Source organism: Nycticebus coucang, chromosome 1, assembly GCF_027406575.1.
Source record: "Nycticebus coucang isolate mNycCou1 chromosome 1, mNycCou1.pri, whole genome shotgun sequence".
Lineage (NCBI taxonomy): Eukaryota > Metazoa > Chordata > Mammalia > Primates > Lorisidae > Nycticebus > Nycticebus coucang.
Window position 1 is genome coordinate 188984674 of NC_069780.1, and position 23870 is coordinate 189008543.

General features: G+C 42.6%; 1 protein-coding gene across 2 annotated transcripts in view; it reads left to right on the plus strand.

The window, feature by feature from the left end:
* The window catches only part of SEMA5A (semaphorin 5A), a 475532-nt gene that overhangs the window by 170695 nt on the left and 280967 nt on the right, over window positions 1-23870 (plus strand). For both annotated transcript variants that reach the window (XM_053593046.1, XM_053593055.1), the window contains exon 3: window positions 10926-11125. In XM_053593046.1, coding sequence (XP_053449021.1) covers window positions 11002-11125 — 124 coding nt within the window. In that variant the 5' untranslated portion in view covers window positions 10926-11001. The remainder of the gene's footprint in view (window positions 1-10925; window positions 11126-23870) is intronic.

The following is a 23870-nucleotide window of genomic DNA, read 5'->3' on the forward strand; positions in this document are numbered from 1 at the left end:
GGATGGATGGTCCTCTTCTTTTTTTGGAAATATACTATTTTTTTTTTTTATTAAATCATAGCTGTGTACATTGATATGATCATGGGGCATCATTCACTAGCTTTACAGATCGTTTACCAAGTTTCACATATACCCTTGTAAGATGGAAGGGGGAAAGGAAGGGGAGGGAGGGGGGAGGTGGGTAGAGGGAAGAGGATTGGTGGGATTACACCAGCGGGATGGTCCTCTTCTAACTTGCGTTGGTTAATGAAGTCTCTGGCCCCAGGATCAGTGAATGATGCTGCAGCAAGTTACTTAGTGAAATTTCTGTCCCCAAGGAAGTACATATTCAGACCTAACAGGAAGTTAGTTGGCAGAAATAGAAATAAATTCTTGACTTATTTCTTTAGCCAGACACCCATGTTATCAAGCACATCTCCCAATCCCCAGGCAATAAACAATCATTGCAGAAACCATGGATGGTATCTTCAAGATAGTCAGGTCTTTGTGGGAAAAGTACTCACCTGTTAAAACTTTTACTTTGTCTACATAGCTGTGGGGCCTCCTTAAGTCTTGTTTCTACCTCTGCAGAATGAGTGAGGAATGATAATACTCATCTTACAGGTTTGTTTCAGGAGAATAAGAATATTGTACACAACGTAATTTGTATTTTATACTTTACTATTCTCCAGTTAGTAAAATCTTTGATTTTGATATGACATATCTTAGTGATTTTTATTTTAGTGTGGATTTCTGCTCTTGTTTTTAATATACTCATCAAAAAAATAATAATTAGTGCTGTTAAAGTTGAGCATTTTTTTTTAAGACCAAAGATTTTGACAGATTTGAATTAACTCAGATGCATAAACTTTGACACATCTGGTCCTTGAGTTTAAAAGGTATTATAAGATATACTCATTCTTAATCAAAATCTGAAAGCGCCACATCCGGACCCTTTTCACTAGTCTAGTTTTTCTAAGTTTATTAGCTATCTATTTTTCATAAATGTATTTGATAATATATCAAGGCATTTATATTTTTCAACCTCAAATAATTAATTTAATACATTTCTGCCTGCTCTGAATTGTAACATCCTCATTTTTTTGTCCTGTGACGTTTCAAGTGGTTCCAGTGAATTATGTGTGCTGGAATAACTTACCCGAACCCCTCAGGGTTCATACATTTGGTTTTATCTTCCATCTGCTTTCATGTTTCCAAGCCCAGGAGACCTCCTTTTCTTTTATCCTGTCTGCCTATCCCTTCATCCCATTGACCATTAATTGGAAAATTATGACATATAGAAAGGATGTTTCTCAAAACCATGGGAATCCTTGTATTTGGAACAGATGGTAAGAGAATTTTAATAGAGAGATAAAACATCTGTGATGATGAGTAGTGGATTCATGGAAGAAAATGGAACTAGAATAGTCTTTTAATGGTCGTATAAATATTGTACGGAAGTAGAGTGGTGCCCGCGGATTCGCCTTCTTTTTCTCTGTTAATTCATGCCTCAGGTTCTGATTGTTTGTCTATGTCCAGTACTGTCCAGAGATGGAGATTTTCACAGCCTTGTCTTAGAATGAGGCAGATACACAGGTAATTGTAGTTCAGGCTGATGAGCTCTGTAATAGACATGAGTGTTAATGCACAGCGTGACCAGGTGGGGATGGGAGAAAATGGGACAAGGAGGCTCCTTGGAGGAGGCTCCTTGGAGGTGATGCCTCAGAGTTGAGACTGGAGGCAGGGAACTCACAGAAAGCAGCTGAAATTGCAGAAGTAGTAAAACCAGGAAGCTCGGATTCTAAAGAGGGGGCAGGGAAGGACTACCAGGAAATAGGTACTAAATGAGGGGCGAGTTTTGGGGAAGGCAGCAGGGGAAGGAATGGTGGGTGAGCCCTTGGGTTATGAGTGTGCTGTCTGAGTAACAGGTAGTTAGCCGTGAGAGGAGGCAGACAAGAAGGAGACAGCTGGTAAAGACAAAAAACGAGGTCCCTGTAGAGCAGAGACCTCTGGCTTAGTTACGTGAAGACACCTGTTTTGAGTATGGTTGTAGATTACATAGAGACGTGTGGGAGAGCATTGCAGATCTGGGAGTCACTGGATTTTAGAAGGTGTGCAACATCATGTGAGTTTGAAGAGGAAGCCCCCAGACTAAGAGTGTGTAGACTGACAAAAAATGGACAATCCGGAGAGATTGCAGTGCACCTGCACCTAAGGGGAAGCTGAGAAGGTAGAGTCCTGGATGCAGAAGAAATGCAGGGAGATTGAGAAGTTAATCTCAGTTAGGGAAGACAGATCTGGAGAGACATTCAAGGGAAAAGATCAGTAGCCACAGACGCCCTGGAGATGTTCAGTTGCATTCGCTCACTGGATTTGCTGATCAGGAGGTGACTGCTGGTGTTGTCCAGAGCGATGACGATGGACGGTGTCTCCGTCCCTGCTCTGGCAGCTTGCTTTTGCTTGGTGGACTCTACACCTTATAATGGACAGGAGAGATAACGTCACTCCCAGTGCTATCCGTCTCCCTAAAGACACCATCCGTGTCATGCACAACTCGGTCATTTTAGTGTGTCCATATGACTTTCCTGCCTCGAGAAAATGTCTCTAGGTAAATCCTTTATAAACTGTCCCATTTAGCTTATGTTGCCTTGAAGGCCCCACTATTTAAGCTCTTTTTCTTTTTTTCTTAGAAAGGGCTCTTGTTGGTTTAGCTGACACAGAAGTAGATTGAACAGACTTTCGCTTAGTTTAAAACCCGCTGACAGATAAAATTAATATTGCCTTAGTGAAAATAATAATTTTATCTAATGGACTTCATTTATTTTTATCTTTCCTCCAGGCAATCTGGAGCCAAACAAGGGGAAGAAGGCAAAAGTATAATAACAAATTCTCTTTGAAGAGAGATATAAAGTAAGGTCACGGGAGCCAAACCATTATTGAAATGTATAAACTAGTTTAATGTTTTCTTTTCTCCGTTTTATATTGTGAAGTCATTTTATATGGCCATAGAATTCCATCCCATCTGAGTTCGCATCTGATGGAAGTCTGTGGGTAACACAGCCAACTTCTCGTTCAGTTATCTGAAGGTGGCAAGAAACCTGTGTCTGGGCTCAGGAATCATTAACACACACCTAAAAAAGGCTTCTCTAATTAATTTATGACAAACCACTTTTGGCTGTATCCTGGCAGTCTAGGTATATGGGTGAAAATGTCATTAAAAGGTTATGATTTATGCTTCTCCATTCTTGTGATGCTTTACTAAGAATAATGTCTTCCACGTCCATCCAGGTTAATATGAAGGATGTAATCCTATGTACTCAATTTTGATATGAGGACAATTAATGACAATTACGGTTATGGGGGGAAGCAGAAAGAGGGAAGGAGGGAGGTGGGTGGGGCCTTGGTGTGTGTCACACTTTATGGGGGCAAGACATGATTGCAAGAGGGACTTTACCTAACAATTGCAATCAGTGTAACCTGGCTTATTGTACCCTCAATGAATCCCCAACAATAAAAAAAAAAAAAATAGTAAAAAAAAAAAAAAGTTATGATTTTTTTTAAAATGTACATAAAAATGGAAGATCATGGTATGTTAGAGAGCATCCTGATTCCTTGTATAGGCTTGATACAATAAAAAGGAAAAATTTAATTCACTGTATTTCCTAAAGAATAAAATATTCAGTTACTGTTTGGGGAAAGATTAGAAGAATCTGTTTCACCACCATGCATAAACTTAAGTTGACTGTCTTACTGATCTTCATTGGATCCTATTTCCTGCACTGTCCCTAGAATACCCGATTCTGCGGAGAGGGAAGAGCATGGATTCACTCCGCACATTCCTTCCAGCCTTGAACACACAGCAAAGGCTTCCATTCTCCTGTTCTCCTGAATTGTGGATTGCTCCTTCTTTGAACACCTCAACTTGTGCTCTGCAAGAACCACAGATTTTGTGTTCCTGCATTCAGAGGGAGTTCCTCCTTCTCTGTTTCTGGACTTTGCTTCTATTTCTATTTCTTAATTGTTAAGAATAGATTTTCACTCGTTTGACTACTCGGAGCTGTGGCCTGGAGGTGGTGGGGCTATCGGAGGCTGTATTTTGGCCACGGATGACATCCTTCCCTGTGGCTGCATTAGAGACACCTCTAGAGACACTCCCTGTTACTGTGCCTTGAGTTCCTCCCTTGTTATTTACTCTGGAGACAGCGCTGTGTTCTGAGAGTGATTCAGGCCATCTGGTCTTGTGGTCCTGAGAGTGTGATTTTACAAGCTGGAGCAGGGAGGCCATGTTGTGGAATCGCAGGCACTAGGGCTAGCAGGGCCCGTCTTGCTGTGGCCTGCCCTGCACACTTGACTCAGCTTCAGCCTCCTCAGCTGCAAGACAGGACTAGATGATTTTGACCTCCTCCTTCACCTTCCAAATTCTGGGAGTCGTTGACTCATTTCTTGTCTCAGATGAACCAGGGACTAAGCCACCCACAATGGGGCTTTCTCAGGGGAAAGGGATGGGTGAATTCCAGGACATTGGCCCTGTTATTTCTGATTCATTTGGGCGGCCGAGTCAGCATGTTGGTGCGTCCAGGCTTGGCACTGCAACTGTGTGTGGATTGTTTATAGTAAAAAGGAGACCAAAACCTAGTCAAAACTCAGAGACATAAAAGGCTATGTGTTTATACAAGGCCCCCTTTGATGAGGAAGCGGGGAGGTGGCAGCCGCTGCAATCGTCCCATCAGGGCTCCTGGAAAGGAGCTGGCGGGCTGGCTGGAGTGGGCAGCTGCTGCATGCAGATGTGCAGATAGAAGGTGGGGTGCGTCTGGGTGGGGAGAGGGGGCCTGGCAGGTATGGGGCCCACAGCGCCAGCAAAGGTGCAGATCTGTGTGCAGGTGGCATCCTCTGAGGACCTGGGTGGGCCGGGGTGGGGAGGGGACTGAGCTTTACCTTTCAAGTAGTGAAGATGGGATGACCAAGAGGTAACTCCTAACAGTTCCTGAAAAGGCATGGTTGGTATTTTCTTTGGAAAGCAAAAGAGGCATCCTAAGAGGTTTTGAGCAAGGTGGGGCTATTTCCCTGGCAGGAGCTGACAGTTGTGCCCCAGGCCTGGCTGTGCTGGGTGCATAGATGAGGGGTGTTTTTGGGTGGATGGCTCTATGGGGGTTCTGCTGTTGTCTGTCTGGGTGGGGATGCTAGCCTCTAGGTGAACAGTTGTCTTCTGATCCCCTGGAGGAGGCTGAGGGAAGGAAAGAGCTAATGCAAATACCAGTGTTTGAGAAGTGATGTCCCCTGCCTGTCCTGGCCATTTGTGTTTCTCCTGTTGCAATAAACTGGGTCTTCTCGTACTTAAGAGACACATAAGCAGTGATCATCTCTAACACTGGCTCTGAGGGGACTGTCCCACTGTGGCACGAGTGGGGCATGGCTTCCTGAGACCTCTCTGGAGGTGACCGCACTGGGTCACCTCACCCATGGGACTTCTTTGTACTCTCACCAGTGGAAGTCCTTGGTGCCATGAGGAGGGCCTTGTGGACCCTGAATTGTACCAATAGATGTGGTCAAATGTAACTTTACTAGGGGATTACGGCTGAGAAGAAACCCTGCGTCCCTTGAAAAGAAGTACATTAAGCTTAAGTTAGATCTGTTTGTGTTAATAACTGGTTAGATACTATTCCCCAAGCAAAACTCCTTGTGTACACTTTCGATCTTTTGATTTCTTTAGCTGACAGCATTTTATTTTATTTTTCTAAAGGAACAGTTATTTTCTGTCCTCAAAGCCTATTCAGTTGCAGCGTGGGTGTGAATGGGAAATGTTATTTATTGCACAAACACTTATATACAGAGTTGTATTTATTTAGATCAGGCTTATAGAGAGATCCTCCCACATAAGGAAACGAAATGGTCTCAGGATTTTGAAGTAGATGTGACAAAAATGCTCATATTTTGTAGCCCAAATTGTCCTTCTGTAATAAATTTCCCCCCTGGTGAAATCGTTGCTTTCATATTAGCTCACCTAACACAGTTTTAGTTTTCCAGGGCTGGTAGAGTGGTGGTAGGACAACTTTTATTGAAATTGATCCTTTGAAAATTCCTTTACAATGTAGTTCCCAAATTTAGCAAACAGTTATAATTAACATGACTTTCATTTTTATTGAAATTTTGCTGAAAATGACTCAATGCAAATTCAGTTGGCTGATTTATACGAGCATACTTTGAATAATCTTTCAAGGGACGGTAGCTTATTTAATTTCTAAGATGGGAGAGGTATTTTGATTTGTATACAATGTAGATCAGAGGTTCTCAACCAGGGACAATTTGGAGATGTCTGGAGACATTTTTGGTTTATGCAAATGGGGGGCATGTTTGCTCCTGGCATCTAGTGGGTGGAAAGATGGGATGCTGCTGAATGCACAGAACATCCCCCAGAACAAAGAATTATGGGCTAAAATGTCAACCGTGCTGAGCTGTACACTCACAGCCTGGTATAAATGTGCTCCTCCCACACAACTGATAGGCAAGAGCTCTGTGATTCAGTGGAAGATAGAATTGTGGATTCCAGGAAGGAGGGACCTGCTATTTAGGGCTGAGACTATTTAGAGTAAAAGCCTCTTCCAGGCATTAGCCATGCGTGCGGGGATGCTGTGAAAAGCCCACATCTTTCCATGAAGACTGTTCCTGCTCCTTTAGGTCACCTAGCCAGAGTGACCATTTATAGTACCTATATTTTAAGAGAAAAGGTAACATGTTTAGTCTGAAAATTATAAACCTCTAAAAATTACCTGTTCTAATTAAACGTGCCTCTCTCACATGGCAAACATATAATTTTACCTCATTACCCGGGAGCTACGTGTTCAATTTTAGCTGTCCTTTCTCCTAACGTGGCATGGCCTTCTCTAACCGTCACTTTCCAAATCCCGGGGAAAGGATGTCTCAGGCATTTGTGGTATTGTCCTCTTTCTTTCATAGAGGACGTGAAGGTGTCAGGGCAGGGACCAGAGTGGCTGGCTCACTGTGTACAAAGGACAGTCCCGATGGTGAGTAGCTCTGTGTGGCTGGCTTGCTGTGTACAAAGGACAGTCCCGATGGCAAGTAGCTCTGTGTGGCTGGCTTCATGGTTAACAGGGGAATTCTGTGTTGGCGTGGACCTATCACATGGAGACAGTCAGCTCAGGAGCTCAATTTTGAAGCTCAAGATGCAGAAGTTTTCCCAGCCTCCTCCCTGCTGGACTGCTCTGTGGAGAGCAGGTAGGGGAGGGCTACTGCTCTGTGTGGCTGCCGGCTGCCAGGCCTGGGCGTGAACTTTTGGCATCATAGCGGCCACAGATGAGCATGTTCTGAGGGTTCACTAGGACTTCTGTCATCCCTCCTATATTATCTTTATTATTGATGATCTGTTTTGATGTGGAGCTGTGATAATCTACCTACAGCCTTCCCAGGGTGGACTGGTATGGGTCCCCCAAACCTCCCTACCCTTAACAGAACTAAATTATACCTAAAACACCTCTAACAAGTGTTATTCTATTTTTAAACACATCATTTGATTAAATTTTATGTCTTACATCTCAGATCAGGAAGATGGACTCTTTCATGTGTAGAAGACACTGGAGGGTTCTAGACTGGAGGTCTAGAGTGGCCTCGAGGTTCAAGGTTTGTGGACGGTGACTCCTTTTCCAAGACTGGAAATCATACTTTGAATTTTATGACCCAGAACAATGAGCACTTATGCATCCATTGTCCATCATGGCACTCTGTGTCTGGGAAGGATCACGGACCATTGGGTGCATGGGCCTCTGGCCCCTGGTTTCCTCTCCATCCCCCTGATACTGAGGGTCTCTTGCTTCTACAGAAACTGCACACTTGCCTTGTCCTGAATTGCAGTCCCTTCACTCTTTTTCTGCCCTACCTGAACATTTTGGCCAATGAGAACATTCTAGAATCGCTTATGTTCTCAGGGACCCCCAACCTTCTACCTGCTCTGAGGTTCTTGGTCCCGGTGAGTCCCATGTATGCCTCCTATATCTATTGTTCAATTCCGCTGCAAATTCATATGTGCATGGAGAGGTGGGTATGCAGTTGGCCCTCAGTGAATACTGGACGAGAGAGACTAAACTCAGATGAATCTTTGAGCTTCTGGTCAGGTTTATTCATATTCAGTCAACTCCTATGAAATTCACCCAATATTTTTCTGCTCTTATTTAAAAATTATGCCATCACTTTTTTCTCCTACCTTTCCTTATGCCCAATTCAAAAAATACAGACTGTGAAACGTGATGCACCCCCCAATTAATGCTTTCTCCATCTTGAAATCTCTCCCTGGATTCCTGAAAATGCTCCTTTTTAAAGGCAGATCTCGTTCCTCTTGACTTTCTTTACTGGGACATCAATAGCTTCTCGCTTCAGTTTTTTCGTGATCTTTTCCCATCTCCTCCCCTCTTTAATATTCAGTCTTTTCTTCACTAACCACTTCTCAGAAAAGAAGCCACTTTTTTTTTTTGCAGTTTCTGGCCAGGGCTGGGTTTAAACCCACCACCTCCGGCATATGGGGCCAGCGCCCTACTCCGTTGAGCCACAGGTGCTGCCCAAGAAGCCACTTTTAATTATCTATTTTCTCTATACTAAAGTTTTGCTAACTTTCATTTTTTAGTGCTTATCTGATTTCATTTCATTTTCTTGGTCACTTAAAGTTAACGTTGGCTACACACATTCTATCCCACTACCTTCCACTCCATTCCTTCTCGGTCCCTTGCTATGTGGATTCTGTTTTCTCTTCTGCTGAACGTGCTTGCCCCAAGATGACCACTGACTGTTGAGGGAAGCCAGTGGTCTTTGCTCTGCTTTGTGATGGTACAACTAGCTGGTAATCTTTTTTAAAGGTGTGACTTCAGTCCTCCACCCTAACTTGATCGCCCTCCCTTGACACTCCCATCTCTGTTCTCTACTCTCGTTTCACTGTATTCACTTCTTCATTTAATAAAATACCTTTCTTTAGTCTTTTTAATTTTTTTTCTAATTCTCATGCTTCCCCTGGGTACATGTCAACCACATCTACACAATATAAGGTAAACATTCCAAGCAATGTAAGATACCTCTGAAACTTTTGTTGCTGAGCACTCAACCTGGGTTTTCAACAGTTTGCTGCATTTCCCTGAATATTCACTCAGAGTCTGAAACTTAATATGCATGAAACTAAATGATCCTATTTTCATCTACACAAAATCCATCCGTTGATTATCCTGTTCCCAGGAATGGCATCACCATCCTTGAAGTCACTCACACGTCTTGAGTTCATCTGTGCCCTTTTTGTTGTGTGTTTTCCAAATTTAGCAGATTCAAATAGTAACCATTTTATTATATTTTACATTTTTGAGGGGTCAAGAATTTGGAGAGGGCTCCACCAGGCAGTATGTACTAAGGTCCCCCGGGGGCTTTCACCTTCACTCAGAAATCTGGTGCCTTGGCAGGGATGGACGTGTGAGGAGCTGAGAAAAGTGCGACCCGCCAGCCACATCATTTAAAAGCTTATTGATGCAAGAAGTCTCAGGGTAGTTGGGCTTCTGATCTTGTGTCTCCATGTCCCAAAGAACGTGTTCTAGAGTGGGGAAGTAGAAACTGTCAGGCTCATCACAGAGCCTGGGCTTGGAAACTGGCATAGCATCCCTTCAGTTAAATTGGATGAAGCAAAGCAGTCCCAGAGCCTGGGGGTGTGTGTGACAAAGACCCACCTCTCAGTCAGAACCTGTGGTCATCGTCAGTTTTCCAGATTTCCTTTACCCGCATCTATTGCATCCTGTGTTTACTTTCTCATTCACGGTGATGCCCCCCAGAAGTCACAGCTCCATTTGTTTCTCTATTGAACAATTGCGATGGAGTCAGGTCAATTTCTCCACCTTTGTGCTCTTCTCTACCCAATCTCCGGTTGCGAGAATGATGTCGATAATATTAACAAAGTCTCCGGATGACAACTCACTATGGCAGCTTGTTGCCTAAAAACAAAGACCTCACCTCTTAGTGTAGAAACCGCACTATTTGCCTTTATGTCTTCTGGGGTCTGGATCGTGGGCAGTAGACCGTTCCCAAGTCATGCTGCAGACCCCTGCTGTTGCCCCTCCAATGTGTCTTTCCACCTCCCTCCCTTGGTGTGGAACGTCCTTCCAGAAACCTCCATCTTTTGAAATTCTCTTTCTCCTCCAATATTAAACTTCTCCATAGACCCATCCTTGAGTCACAGTGGTAGTTTCGGGTAACTCCCGCGGCACTCCTGTTCTTTATAAGGTTTGCTAACAGCTTGGATCATAGTTATTTTTACAAGCCTATCTTATTTTAATGCCTGTTAATCTTTTAAATTGTCCATAATCTTTAAAGTCTCGCTGCTCCCAGCACAGTGCTTTCCCTTCACCCAGTAGGTGCCCAATATACATTTTATTTGACTCACATTTGATCTCTAGCCAGAAATTTTGCTGGCAGATCATCTACAAATTTAACAAAGTTAAATTTGGCAAATATGGATGACTTTTAAAAGTTGGGTAGCACACTATTAATCAGGTTATCGTAAAAGGCATTAGAAAGGGATGGGGGGGATTTGTAGGGCTTCCATATGGAGATCTGTGTTTGCATGAAGGGGTGGGAGAGTTGTCTAAGGGAAAAACCAATAGATCATCACAACTTTTAATCTGCATTTTTTAGGGGTGACTATGATGACCCTGTAGAGCTTAACCTTGAATGTTTCTCCTTTTATAATAATTAGACTATCTCATAAAATTATTGGCTGGAAGAGAGGTACATATTGAGATATGCACACACGGTCTGAAATATTGCCCAGATAAAGATGTTGGTCTAATCTCTCAAGCTCTCAGTCACCTCCACAAACCTTAAGGTTAGTGATGGAGATTCACCAAAACACCAGCCCCCACAGAATCCAAACTCGCGGTCACCCGGTGCTTCTTGTTTGTGTGTTTTAGGCACTTCCCACACATGAAGGGAAGACACGCTTCTGTTTAGAAGACAAGCACCCAGAGGCAGAGCCCCTCACCCACCATGAGGGGGACCTGTGTCATCGCCTGGCTTTTCTCAAGTTTGGGGTTGTGGAGACTCGCCCACCCAGAAGCACAGGGTGCAGCTCAGTGCCAGAGAGCTGAGCACCCTGTCATTTCCTACAAAGGTAAGGAACGCGCGCTCGCTGACACTGGCACATTACACGGAGCAGGACAATAGGATCACTCCTGCTCTAGCATTTTGAGACTCTTCTCTTAGGCATTGCAAAGGCAAAGCTATAAAGTTCTCTCTTATAAGAATTTCATATCCAGAAACAGATCACTACCCCTGGAAGGATCTCAGACAGGGATGGCCACTGGTAGAAAAATCCCATTATTTGAGGCCGTCTTTACTTAACAGGGGCTGCAGGCCTCCTGTGCATTTGCACTGGGGCATAAAAATGTGACGCATACAAATAACAAGAAAACCAAGTAAAGCACCAAGTTTTCACTTCAGCATTTCCTCCAAAGCCTGTCTTGACACAAAACCTAGACTTTGGTCTATTCAGCATTGGATAGCAGCAGGGTTGATTGAACGTCTCCAGTATTTCCCCACCTCTGTAGGATTAATTACGTAGTCTGTATATCCACTCCTCTATTCTCGCGTTCATGGAAATGTATTTAGCTAAGGTCCTTCCCACCCCAGCTACTAGGAGCATTTAGAGTGGGGGAAAAAAATGTAGCCTTTGTCCCCAGAGTCAAGGAGCTTGCAGTTATGTTATCAACCTAAATATGATTAATCAGATATGGATTTTGACAATTCATACAACAAATTCTTTTCTATTTTGTTATTTTTTAAACTTTGTATTTCAAAAAATGACAATATATATGAAAATTGAGAGAATAGTCTAAGGAATACCCAGTGCCATATTTATTAATTCATGACCCATCATTTTTTTTATTTAAATCCCCACCCGTGCTCTATCACATAACCAACAAATTATTTTGAAGCAAATTTAATAAATCATAATTTTCTTTATCATATTTCAGTTTATAACTCTTACAATAAGGAATTCATGGTAGCATTATTACAAAGGATAAGATGTTCTAATTTTATTTTCTTCATTGAATGGTCAGGATACATCTATCTAAGCTAACATTCTTTTATCAGCTATTTGAACATCCTGAAAGTACAGCTCATGTAGCTACTTCTAGGTGGTTATTTTTATTTTTAGAGAGACTAATAAGGTAGTTCTCTAACTTCCAACTGGTCAAACTTTGGTCATCTAAGGGGGATGAATAAGATAATTACATTTGCTTTATTTATTTTTATTATTAGTCATTATCACATGAATTTCCACATATTTGATATATTTTAATGCATGTAGCTTTTGTCCTTCTAAATGGTGACATTGCGGCATTTCTAGCCCAGGGGAGCTTCACGAGTTTTGCTTTTGAGTTCTTCTGACACCCTCAAGCTCTCATCTTTGAGAGCTTCTTACCCTCTCGGTTAATGGGCTGTTCCCACCCCTTTCACCTATTTGCTTCCATGGATCTGGGAGTCACCCATGTCTGGCTACTTTGAGCACTAGAGGTGTGCACAGTTAGGCCTTTGGGGTAGATAGTGCTAAGAAAAACATGGCAATAAACAAAATGCACCATAAGCCTCTTCTGTGACTTCCATCCGGTCTCCAGGATTCCAGGGTGTTCACCGCTCTCATCTCACATCTCCATGTCCCTGTGTCTCCCTTGCAGGGTTCCGAGTGTCTGTAGGGCAAGCTCACTCTTACTCTGCCTCCTGGGGAACTTGCTCAGTAGTTTCAGGGTAACAGTTCTCTGCAGTCTTACTTGTTTATGATTACTGAAAACCCTTTCAGATGATGTGTTGTTTCTTCTTTTGGTCCTCAAAGTCTACATTTCACTGGGGAATTCAAGAAAAATTACTGCTTTAAAATCACTTGCAATAATTTTCTCCTGTGTTGTTATGGCACCAACCCCAAACCCAGTTAATTTCATTTGTTTAATTTGGCTTTTAGTTTTTAGAGGTTCTTAAGATTTACATTAAGTTCCAAAGTAGTGTTCTAAAGCCAATTGATTGAAACAGGAGTGTTCTGAGGGCTCTAGCTTTGCTCCCAGGTTTCTTTACAACGTTCCTGTTCTCTGCACTTAGCTGACCTCTTACTTAACACTGTGGTTTAGGCATTTTTGTAATATAAACCAAGCAATACACAGGCATGTACCTCCAAGCGTGTATTCATACTCTCTCAGATAAAGGGATAAACTTGTGTCTATGCACTGTTTTTTAGCATGACGATATGTCCTGGAACCTCTTCTATAGGGCAGTAGTGAGACTTATGTCATTCTTTTTCCATAGCCACATGCACGCCACCATGTGACAAACCCTAGTCTATGAACAATCCCCTGTTGAGAGATGCTTAGGTTGGGTGGCGCCTGTGGCTCAAGGAGTAGGGTGCCGGTCCCATATGCCGGAGGTGGCGGGTTCAAACCCAGCCCCGGCCAAAAATCACAAAAACAAATACAAAAACAAACAAAGAAACAAACAAACAAAAAAACACCCAGAGAGATGCTTAGGTTATTTTCTGCCATTGGTGACCATAGATAGTGTTTTAAGTGCAAACATCATTTAATATTTTTGTAAGGGATGAAACCTGCTTAATCATGATGTATGACTTTTTTGATGATAAGCTGTAATTTATTGGCTAGAATTTTGTTGACAATTTTTGCAGCTATGTTCATTAGTGCAATTGGTCTGAAGTTCTTCTTTTTAGTTGGGTCTTCTCCTGGGTTGGTATCAGGGTCATGTTTGCTTCGTAGAACGTGTTAGGGAAGATTCCTTCCTCCTCAAATTTTTGCAATAATTTCTGCAGTATGGGAATAAGTTCTCTGAAGGTTTGATAGAATTCTGGTGTGAAGCCATGTGGACTAGGGCATTTTTTTTTTTTTTTTGTTGAGAGATTTTTTATTGTTTCTTTGATCTTAGTGCTTGAAATTGGTCTGTTCAGGAGATCTATTTCTTCTGGGCTAAGTCTAGGGAGAGGGTGTAATTCCAAATATTGATCCTTTTCCTTCACATTGTCAAGGTTCTGGGCATAGAGTTTCATATAGTATTCAGAGATAATCTCTTGTATCTCTGTGGCATCAGTTGTTATTTCCCTTTTATCATTTCTGATTGAGATTACTAGAGATTTTACTTTTCTCTTTCTAGTTAGTCTGGTCAAAGGTTTATATGTTTTTTTTTATTTTTTTCATAAAACTATCTTCTTGTTAATTTTTAATTGATTTTCTGAATGATTCTTTTGTTTTCACTTTCATTAGTCTCTGGTTTAATTTTGGATATTTCTTTTCTTCTGCTGGGTTTAGTCTTAGATTGTTCTTCTTTTCCAATTCCATAAGATGGTGAGTTTGTTGATGTGCTCTCTTTCATCCCAGGGATGCAAGGCTGGTTTAACATACACAAGTCCATAAATGTTATTCACCATGTCAAGAGAAGCAAAAACAAAAACCATATGATCCTCCCAATAGATGCAGAAAAAGCATTTGATAAAATACAGCATCATTTTCTAATTAGAACACTGAAGAGTATAGGCATAGGTGGCACATTTCTTAAGCTGATTGAAGCCATCTCTGCATTGGCTTCAATCAGCTTAAGAATTTTACTGAGTGGAATAAAACTGAAAGCTTTTCCACTTAGAACTGGAACAAGACAAGGTTGTCCTCTATCACCACTATGATTCAACATAGCGCTAAAAGTTCTAGCCAATACAATCAGGCAAGAGAAGGAAATGAAGGACATCCAAATGGGAGCAGAGGAGGTCAAAATCTCCCTCTTTCCTGACGATATGATCTTATACTTAGAGAACCCCAGAGACTCAACCACAAGACTCCTAGAAGTCTTCAAAAAATACAGTAATGTTTCAGGATATAAAATCAATATCCACAAGTCAGTAACCTTTGTATATGCCAATAATAGCCAAGATAAGAGGCTAATTAAGGAACTACCTAGGTGTATACCTAACATAAGAGGTGAAGGACCTCTATAAAGAAAATTATGAAACCCTAAGAAAAGAAATAGCATAGGATATTAACAAATGGAAGAAGATACCATGTTCATGGATGGGAATAATCAACATTGTTAAAATGTCTATCCTTCCCAAAGCAATCTACTGATTCAATGCCATCCTATTAAAATACCAACATCATGTTTTCAAGACTTGAAAAAAAACGATTCTTCATTTTGTATGGACCCAGAGAAAAACCCATATAGCTAAGACGGTTCTTAGTAATAAAAACAAAGCCAGGGGCATCAGCATACCAAACTTCAGCCTGTACTACAGGCCATAGTAGTCAAGACAGCATGGTACTGGCACAAAAATAGAGACATAGACATTTGGAATTGAATAGAAAACCAGGAAATGAAACTAACACCTTACTTTCACCTAATCTTCGATAAACCAAACAAGAACAGACAGTAGGGGAAAGAATTCCTATTCAATAAATGGTGCTGGGAGAAGTGGATATCAACATGTAGAAGACTGAAACTGGACCTGCATTGTTCTCCACTCACAAAAATTGATTCAAGATGGATAAAAGACCTAAATTTCAGGCATGAAAGAAAGCATAGGAAAAACACTGGAAGATACCGGCCTGGTAAAGGACTTTGTGAAGAAGACTTCCCTGGCAATTGCAACAACAGCAAACATAAACAAGTGGGACTAAATTGAACTGAAAAGCTTCTGTACAGATAAGGAGATACCAACCAAAAGAGATCGACAACCTACACAATGGGAAAGGATATTTGCATATTTTGGATCAGACAAAAGCTTGATAACTAGGATCTATAGGAAACTCAAATTAATCCACATGTAAAAAGCCAACAATTCCATATATCAATGGGCAAGAGAGATGAATAGAACTTTCTTTAAAGAAGACAGAAGAATGGCTAACAAACATATGAAAAAAATGCTCATCATCCCTAATTATTAGAGAAATGCAAATGAAAACCACCCTGAGATACCATCTAACCCCATCACAAAATCTCAAAACTGCAGATGCTGGCGTGGATGTGGAGAGAAAGGAACATTTTTACACTGCTGGTGGGACTGCAAACTAATATAACCTTTTTGGAAGGAATTATGAAGAACCCTCAAAGAACTCAAGACAGACCTCCCATTAGATCCTGAAATCCCATTACTGGGCATCTACCCAGAAGGAAAAAAATCCTTTTATCACAAGGACACTTCCACTAGACTGTTTATCAATTTACAATTGCCAAAATGTGGAAACAACCTAAATGCCCACCAACTCAGGAGTGGATTAACAAGCTGTGATATATGTACACCATGGAATACTATTCAGCCATTAAAAAAGATGGAGACTTTACATACTTTGTATTAATCTGGATGGAAGTGGAAGACATTATCCTTAGTAAAGCATCACAAGAATGGAGAAGCAGAAATCCTATGTACTCAATTTTGATATGAGGACAATTAATGACCTAGTACATGGTGGGGGATGGGAGAAGGTAAGAGTAGAGAGAGAGAGAGAAGGAGGGAGGTTGGTAGGGGAAAGGAAGAGTGGGAAGGAGAGAGGGGGCTGGGAACCTTTTGGAAACAAGACACAAGTATAAAAGGGACTTTACCTAACAAATGCTATCAGTGTAACCTAGTTTCTCATACCCTCAGTGAATCCCCAACAATAAATAATAATAATAATAATAATAATAATAATAATGATAAATTTTTGCAAGAGAATCCTTTGAGGAGATGCCTAGAACTGGGATTTCTGGGCCAAGGGGAAAATGCCTATGTGGTTTTGTGAGATGATGTCCAATTCCCTGTCAGGAAGGTTGCAGCGTTTTATATCCTCTTAGGCTGGGTGTGAGTATCTGTTTCCCTGCAGAGTGGAACTTCAGACTTTGGAGTCTGGACAAAACTCCTAGTTCATAAATGGTATCTTAGTATATATTTCACTTACATTTTTACATTTTGAGTGAATAGTCAATAGACAGTTAATAGGAACCTATTACATACAGGGTCTGTGCTAAATAATATTGAGGTAGTTGAAGCAAAAAGCATCATCCCTGTTAAAGGGACGTAGACTGTTTTGGGACTGTGAACTAGCAGGCCATTGCATTATGTCCTGCCAAAGGTCTGTGTCTCCCAGGGTGTAGGTCAGGGGTTCAGGTACACTTCTAGGATGAGACCATGTTACAGCAGAGTCCCAAATGGTTGTTAGAAGGAAGAGCTGTCATGAGGGAGAAGTATTTAGGGACAGAAAAAGAGCAAGTGATAAGCCCTGAAGGGAGGAAAGGGGCTTCTCAGGTCCTGGCCAGTGTCACGCACAGCAAGGCTGGTGCCTTATATTAAGTTATAGATGGGGAGGCAGAGAGCATGAGGCTCACCTGGTCAGTGGCTCATGGGGACTCAGTATTGCGTGGCATGGGAGGCATCCTAAGAAGTTCTCCCTGTATTTGGAGGATGGAAAATGAAGGCAGGTAGAGCCTACCCTGAGGCTGCCACTGTGATCTGAGGGAGGAAGGAGGGGCTGAAGTGGAGAGGGTAGAGGGAGCAATGTGGAGAAGTTGGTGATTCTAGACACTTGGAGGAAATGTTGCTAATGATCCGTGGGTGTGGAGCAGGAGGGGGAGTCAGGGCCAAGTGCTCCCCATGTTCTTATAGTTGTTCCCTTGTGGAGTTGGGAAGAGAGAGCAGACGTGAAGACGTGGTGATTTTAGATTGAGAAAGCTGAGCTCCCAGGAGCCATCATGTGGAATTATCTAGTTGAGAGGAAGGCTTCATAGGAACCAAGAAAGGGGAGATTCTCCAAAAGGAGATGGCCATTAAGTATCTGATGATGTGGAACATTCCCCATAGTTGTGGGCAGGGGGTGGAACAACACGCTTGTCTTGGTGTGCTTGGGAATTTCCCAGTTTTAGCGTTGAAAGTCTGTGTGCTTTGAAAACTGGGATAGTTGATCACCCTCCCAGAAATTCTGTCAGCACTGCTGTGTTAGCTTCTTCAGGCTGCTGGAACAAATGGCCACAGACTGGGTTGTCTGAAATGACACAGATGCCATCTTGGACTTCAGGAGGCCAGGAGGCCAAAATCAAGGTGTTGTCAGGACCTTGCTTTCTCCATGTGCTCCAGGGAGAGTCCTCTGCGCTTCCTCCTGCCTTCTTCATCCGCAATCCATGGCATTCCTTGGCTCGTAGACACAGCACTCCAGTTTCTCAGCCTGAGGTCCCCAGATGTCCTCCCTGTTGGTCTGTATCTTTTGGTCTCCTCTTTTTATAAGGACATGTATCATATTGGATTTAGGGCTAACCCAAACCCGTGTGACCTCATTTAATTCAACTGCAAAGGTGCCATTTCCAAGTAAGTTCTCATTCACAGGTACCTGTGGTTAAATGTCATTATACCATTTGGTGGGGGAAGAATTCAACCCATATCAGAGAGCATTTATCAGAGAAGTTTCAGGGAAGTGTTGGGCAGAAGAAACAAAGTGGAGATTGGTAGGGAGATACGTGCAAGGTGAAGATAGGAAAGAAATATGCTCTCAGCCTAGCTGGGACCAAGGACTGGGTACAGCTTTCAGAAGAGCATTATTTAATTGTCCTCAAATGGTAATGGAAAGGAAGAGGCTGAGTGGGAGAAGTAATTGGTTAGGCAAAGTCCCAGGGGCTGTAGGAGGGATAGGATATTGGGAACAGGTGGGGTTAGGTGGTAGGAAGCTGAGTCCACCTCCAGTGGGCCTGGAGGGAGGGAGGCCAGGGCACCCAGGATGCAGGACAGTCAGTGGGTGGGGGCGGAAGGCAGGGGAGTTCCTGAGGACCTCTGTGTTGCCTGAGGAGGAGGAGGCAGGCGACAGGCCAAGAGGATGGGGGCTTTAGGAAGGAAGTTCTTCTCTGAAGAAGGGATAAGACGGTTGTTCAAACATATACACAAGATTCCCTGTGGTTGCCCTGGCCTCAAATGGCTCATGTTACAGCTGAGCTGGTGGCTTCTGTTCATCCACATGAACACTTTTTTGTAAGACAGAATTCTATAAGAAAGTTTGAGACCGTAGAATGAAACACTGATATAGGGAGATAAAGGAAGAACTGGATAATCTTGACATTTAAAATCCTGATGTCTATGTACATTTAACAGTAGACTCTAGAGGCATCTGCACAGAAGGCCGGTAAGAGAGTGGACCAGATGCTAATGTAATGCTTCCTGCAACCTCGCATGCTCGGTCAAGGTCTTGGTCTGATTTACCTGGCTGGGCCAAAGATGCCCAGGTAAAACAGATGCCTGGTAGGTAAAACATTTGCCACTGTGGGCTCCTGCTGTCTGGCGGAGTTCGTTGCACAACACTGTCTAACAGCTTGCTGTGTTTGCAAGGTGACTCCCTCGACTGCATGTTCTGGAATATTTATCCCTGGTTGTGCAGTGGCTGCTAAAACACCGTGACCCATAACAGATGTCCCGTTCTCACTTACGCCTTGTCATTGGCTTATGTGTCTGTTCTGCTAGAGAGGGAAAAAATAGACCCTCCAAGACGCATGTGTCTCAGCATGCTTACGTGGTCTCACAACCGTCTCTGAAATCAGTTTTAAAGGTTTAATGTCTACTTAGGGCAATGGTGCCATAGTCTGCTTTTGTTTGTCTTTTGATTAAGGTTTACCCAGCATGCTGGCTATTTAGAGAGCTGCTCCTGTTACAGGAATTGGTTTGCAGGGAGCGACTTCACTTTATGCACAGAGAAAGACCACCGGTGGGTGAGTCATGGTCTGTCAGGCTTCCTTTGCCCCAGGGCTTTAATATCATGACAGTCTGGAGGGCTTTCTTCAGGGTCTTAGCTGGCAGGGTTTCCTGTTCATGACTAAGATGACCACCTCCTGCAGAGTCAGGCAGGATGCTATGGATTGGGACTCCCAGGTTCTGGGGTCTTTAACTCCTTGGTCTTCCCATAGAGTGTCTTCTTACTTAGGCGTTTACTGACTGGCCCCAGAATTGTTCTGAAATTCAAGGAAGAGCTGTATGGACTCCTCGTAGATTTTCACCATTTGGCCTGAGGCATTGAGGACATTGAAATGACTCTTCCAGCTTGGGCTGGGGGTTCACCATTGGCTCCCTGCTGCCTTCCCTAAGGACCTGGGGTTTAAGTAGCTGCCTTTATCCCCACATGCAGTCTTCGGTGATTAAAAGAGCCTTGATTGTGAAGTATCCAATTAGGGCTTTAAACTTGGACTCTGTTCTTTCCAGTTGAAATGATTATTTTTCATGAAATGTTGTATTTTTCTTCTGAATAGTATCATTATAATACATTCTATTGATGTGTGTGTCAGAAACATGGCATTGTTAGCTGAAGACAATAAAAATATGACATGTTTTGTAACTCTGAATTGGTTCTTTTTCACGTGAGCTCACGGTGAGTCCCAGCCTGCCGCGTGCTCTGCAAGGCTCTCTTTCTACCACTCTCCAAGGTGGCCACCTGCCTATTTCATGTTGTCCTAAGAACTGCCATCCCACCTGTTCTTTTGCTGCTTGGCGCTCTCCCCTTGACAACTGTGCTGTTCCTTGGCCCACTGCCGCTGCTCAACCTGCCATGTGCTTCTCTTGGAGCTGTAGAAGGAAGGACCTGGGCGTGTCAAGGCTCAACAGTCACCCTTTAGTTAGAACACTAGGGCAGGGTGCAGGAATGGTGAAAAAGTCGTTTCTGGGCTGGGCTGCACATGTCCTACAGCTGCATGTGTGTCTCACAGGTGCACATGGGTCCCATGGTTGCATGTATGTTTTATGGCTACCTCTCCCGTGGCCATTGTGTGTCTCCTGGCTGCATATATGTCCCACAGGGCTCTGTTTCTTCTCTGGGTTTGCCGGTGTGATGCCAATGCCCCGAGCAGTCCTGTGAAGTCACGACCCTGGCAGAATTTTCACCTCTCCCTTAGCACCCAGGACCCTCATTGCCCAGGAGGCTACAGTAGAGGATTCCTACATTCCCTGTAAGATTTCAGAGTGCCGCACCCTCGGCACCAAGCCGCAGTGAGGTGGCGCTGTCCGCGTTGTAAAACGACGGAAAGGAGGTCTGTGCTCCCCGGAGCGAAGCCCCCAGCACCCCCAGTGTGCGCAGCGACAGAGATGTTGCCCAGCATGCTGTTTTTTGTCGCATTAACCTAAGGGTATGGCTTTCTGTTACAGTGTATGTATATGTTAAGCTGAATGTCTGTTTGTCCTGATAAGTAAGCAATAAGTCCTTGTCAGAATGAACCCAATGATAGTTGATCCAGAAACAGCACTAGAAGTATGACTGTGCCAGACTCAGTGGCTCCAAGTAAGCCTGCACAAAAGCAAGTCCCCACCATAAACGCCAGTGGGCTAAGACAATGCAGGCACAGCAAACAAGATGTTCCAACACGACATGCACCATCACCACCCACAGTAAAACTTTCCTTAAAAAACATCTTACTTCACTACATTTCTTTTTTTTTTTTTTTTTTTTTTTTTTTTTTTATTGTTGGGGATTCATTGAGGGTACAATAAGTCAGTTACACTGATTGCAATTGTTAGGTAAAGTCCCTCTTGCAATCATGTCTTGCCCCCATAAAGTGTGACACACACTAAGGCCCCAACCTCCTCCCTCCATCCCTCTTTCTGCTTCCCCCCCCCATAAACTTAATTGTCATTAATTGTCCTCATATCAAGATTGAGTACATAGGATTCATGCTTCTCCATTCTTGTGATGCTTTACTAAGAATAATGTCTTCCACTTCCATCCAGGTTAATACGAAGGATGTAAAGTCTCCATTTTTTTTAATAGCTGAATAGTATTCCATGGTATACATATACCACAGCTTGTTAATCCATTCCTGGGTTGGTGGGCATTTAGGCTGTTTCCACATTTTGGCAATGGTAAATTGAGCTGCCATAAACAGTCTAGTACAAGTGTCCTTATGATAAAAGGATTTTTTTCCTTCTGGGTAGATGCCCAGTAATGGGATTGCAGGATCTAATGGGAGGTCTAGGTTGAGTGCTTTGAGGTTTCTCCATACTTCCTTCCAGAAAGGTTGTACTAGTTTGCAGTCCCACCAGCAGTGTAAAAGTGTTCCCTTCTCTCCACATCCACGCCAGCATCTGCAGTTTTGAGATTTTGTGATGTGGGCCATTCTCACTGGGGTTAGATGAAATCTCAGGGTTGTTTTGATTTGCATTTCTCTAATATATAGAGATGATGAACATTTTTTCATATGTTTGTTAGCCATTCGTCTGTCATCTTTAGAGAAAGTTCTATTCATGTCTCTTGCCCATTGATATAAGGGATTGTTGGCTTTTTTCATGTGGATTAATTTGAGTTCTCTATAGATCCTGGTTATCAAGCTTTTGTCTGATTGAAAATATGCAAATATCCTTTCCCATTGTGTAGGTTGTCTCTTTGCTTTGGTTATTGTGTCCTTAGCTGTACAGAAGCTTTTCAGTTTAATGAAGTCCCATTTGTTTATTTTTGATGTTGTTGCAATTGCCATGGCAGTCTTCTTCATGAAGTCTTCCCCCAGGCCAATATCTTCCAGTGTTTTTCCTATGCTTTCTTTGAGGATTTTTATTGTTTCATGCCTTAAATTTAAGTCCTTTATCCATCTTGAATCAATTTTTGTGAGTGGGGAAAGGTGTGGGTCCAGTTTCAGTCTTTTACATGTAGACATCCAGTTCTCCCAACACCATTTATTGAATAGGGAGTCTTTCCCCCAAGGTAAGTTCTTACTTCACTACATTTCTAATCAATCAAATCACAATAGAATAAGCACATATGATTAATAATAAGCACATAATAAAAGTATATATAACCAAGATTAACTTAAAATTTATATATCTAATAAGAGCCTTAAAACAAATTATGCCTTTACTATTACTTAAACACAAATGTAAAGAATTACACTATACTAACATTCCACAGATAAGATGAAGCAAGAGGAAGCAAGTAGTTTTCGCTGATAACCACTAACCTTTGTTCTCCTTAAGGGCAGGATATTGAAAAATAGTAATGGATAACTACCCACGTTTGCAAACTTAAAATATAACTTGTAAAAGTCAGCAAGTTGTAAAAATACTTTGTGTAACCTGTAATGCTTTGTGTAAAATGTATAAATACCAACTTCTGAACTCAGTAAAACGCAGCTGCATACTTCACCAAGTGCTGTGTGGCAGACTGTCATTCCTGCGTCGACCTTTCAACCAACCTGACTCCGTTTCCCTGCTTTCCCTCGGACTGAAGCCCACCGACAGGGTGGTCCGCAGCAGGCATATTGCTTGCCTGATATTCTGTGTTGTGTTACTGTTACCATGTCTTATTCGATGTCTGTTTTCTTCTGTCAATACCATACGCCAAGAACTCTTTGAAATGCATTTCAAAAACAAAAAAGGGGGCTATGCCGCACCCTCGGCACCAAGCCGCAGCGAGGTGGCGCTGTCCGCGTTGTAAAACGACGGAAAGGAGGTCTGTGCTCCCCGGAGCGAAGCCCCCAGCACCCCCAGTGTGCGCAGCGACAGAGATGTTGCCCAGCATGCTGTTTTTTGTCGCATTAACCTAAGGGTATGGCTTTCTGTTACAGTGTACGTGTATGTTAAGCTGAATGTCTGTTTGTCCTGATAAGTAAGCAATAAGTCCTTGTCAGAATGAACACAATGATAGTTGATCCAGAAACAGCACTAGAAGTATGACTGTGCCAGACTCAGTGGCTCCAAGTAAGCCTGCACAAAAGCAAGTCCCCACCATAAACGCCAGTGGGCTAAGACAATGCAGGCACAGCAAACAAGATGTTCCAACACGACATGCACCATCACCACCCACAGTAAAACTTTCCTTAAAAAACATCTTACTTCACTACATTTCTAATCAATCAAATCACAATAGAATAAGCACATATGATTAATAATA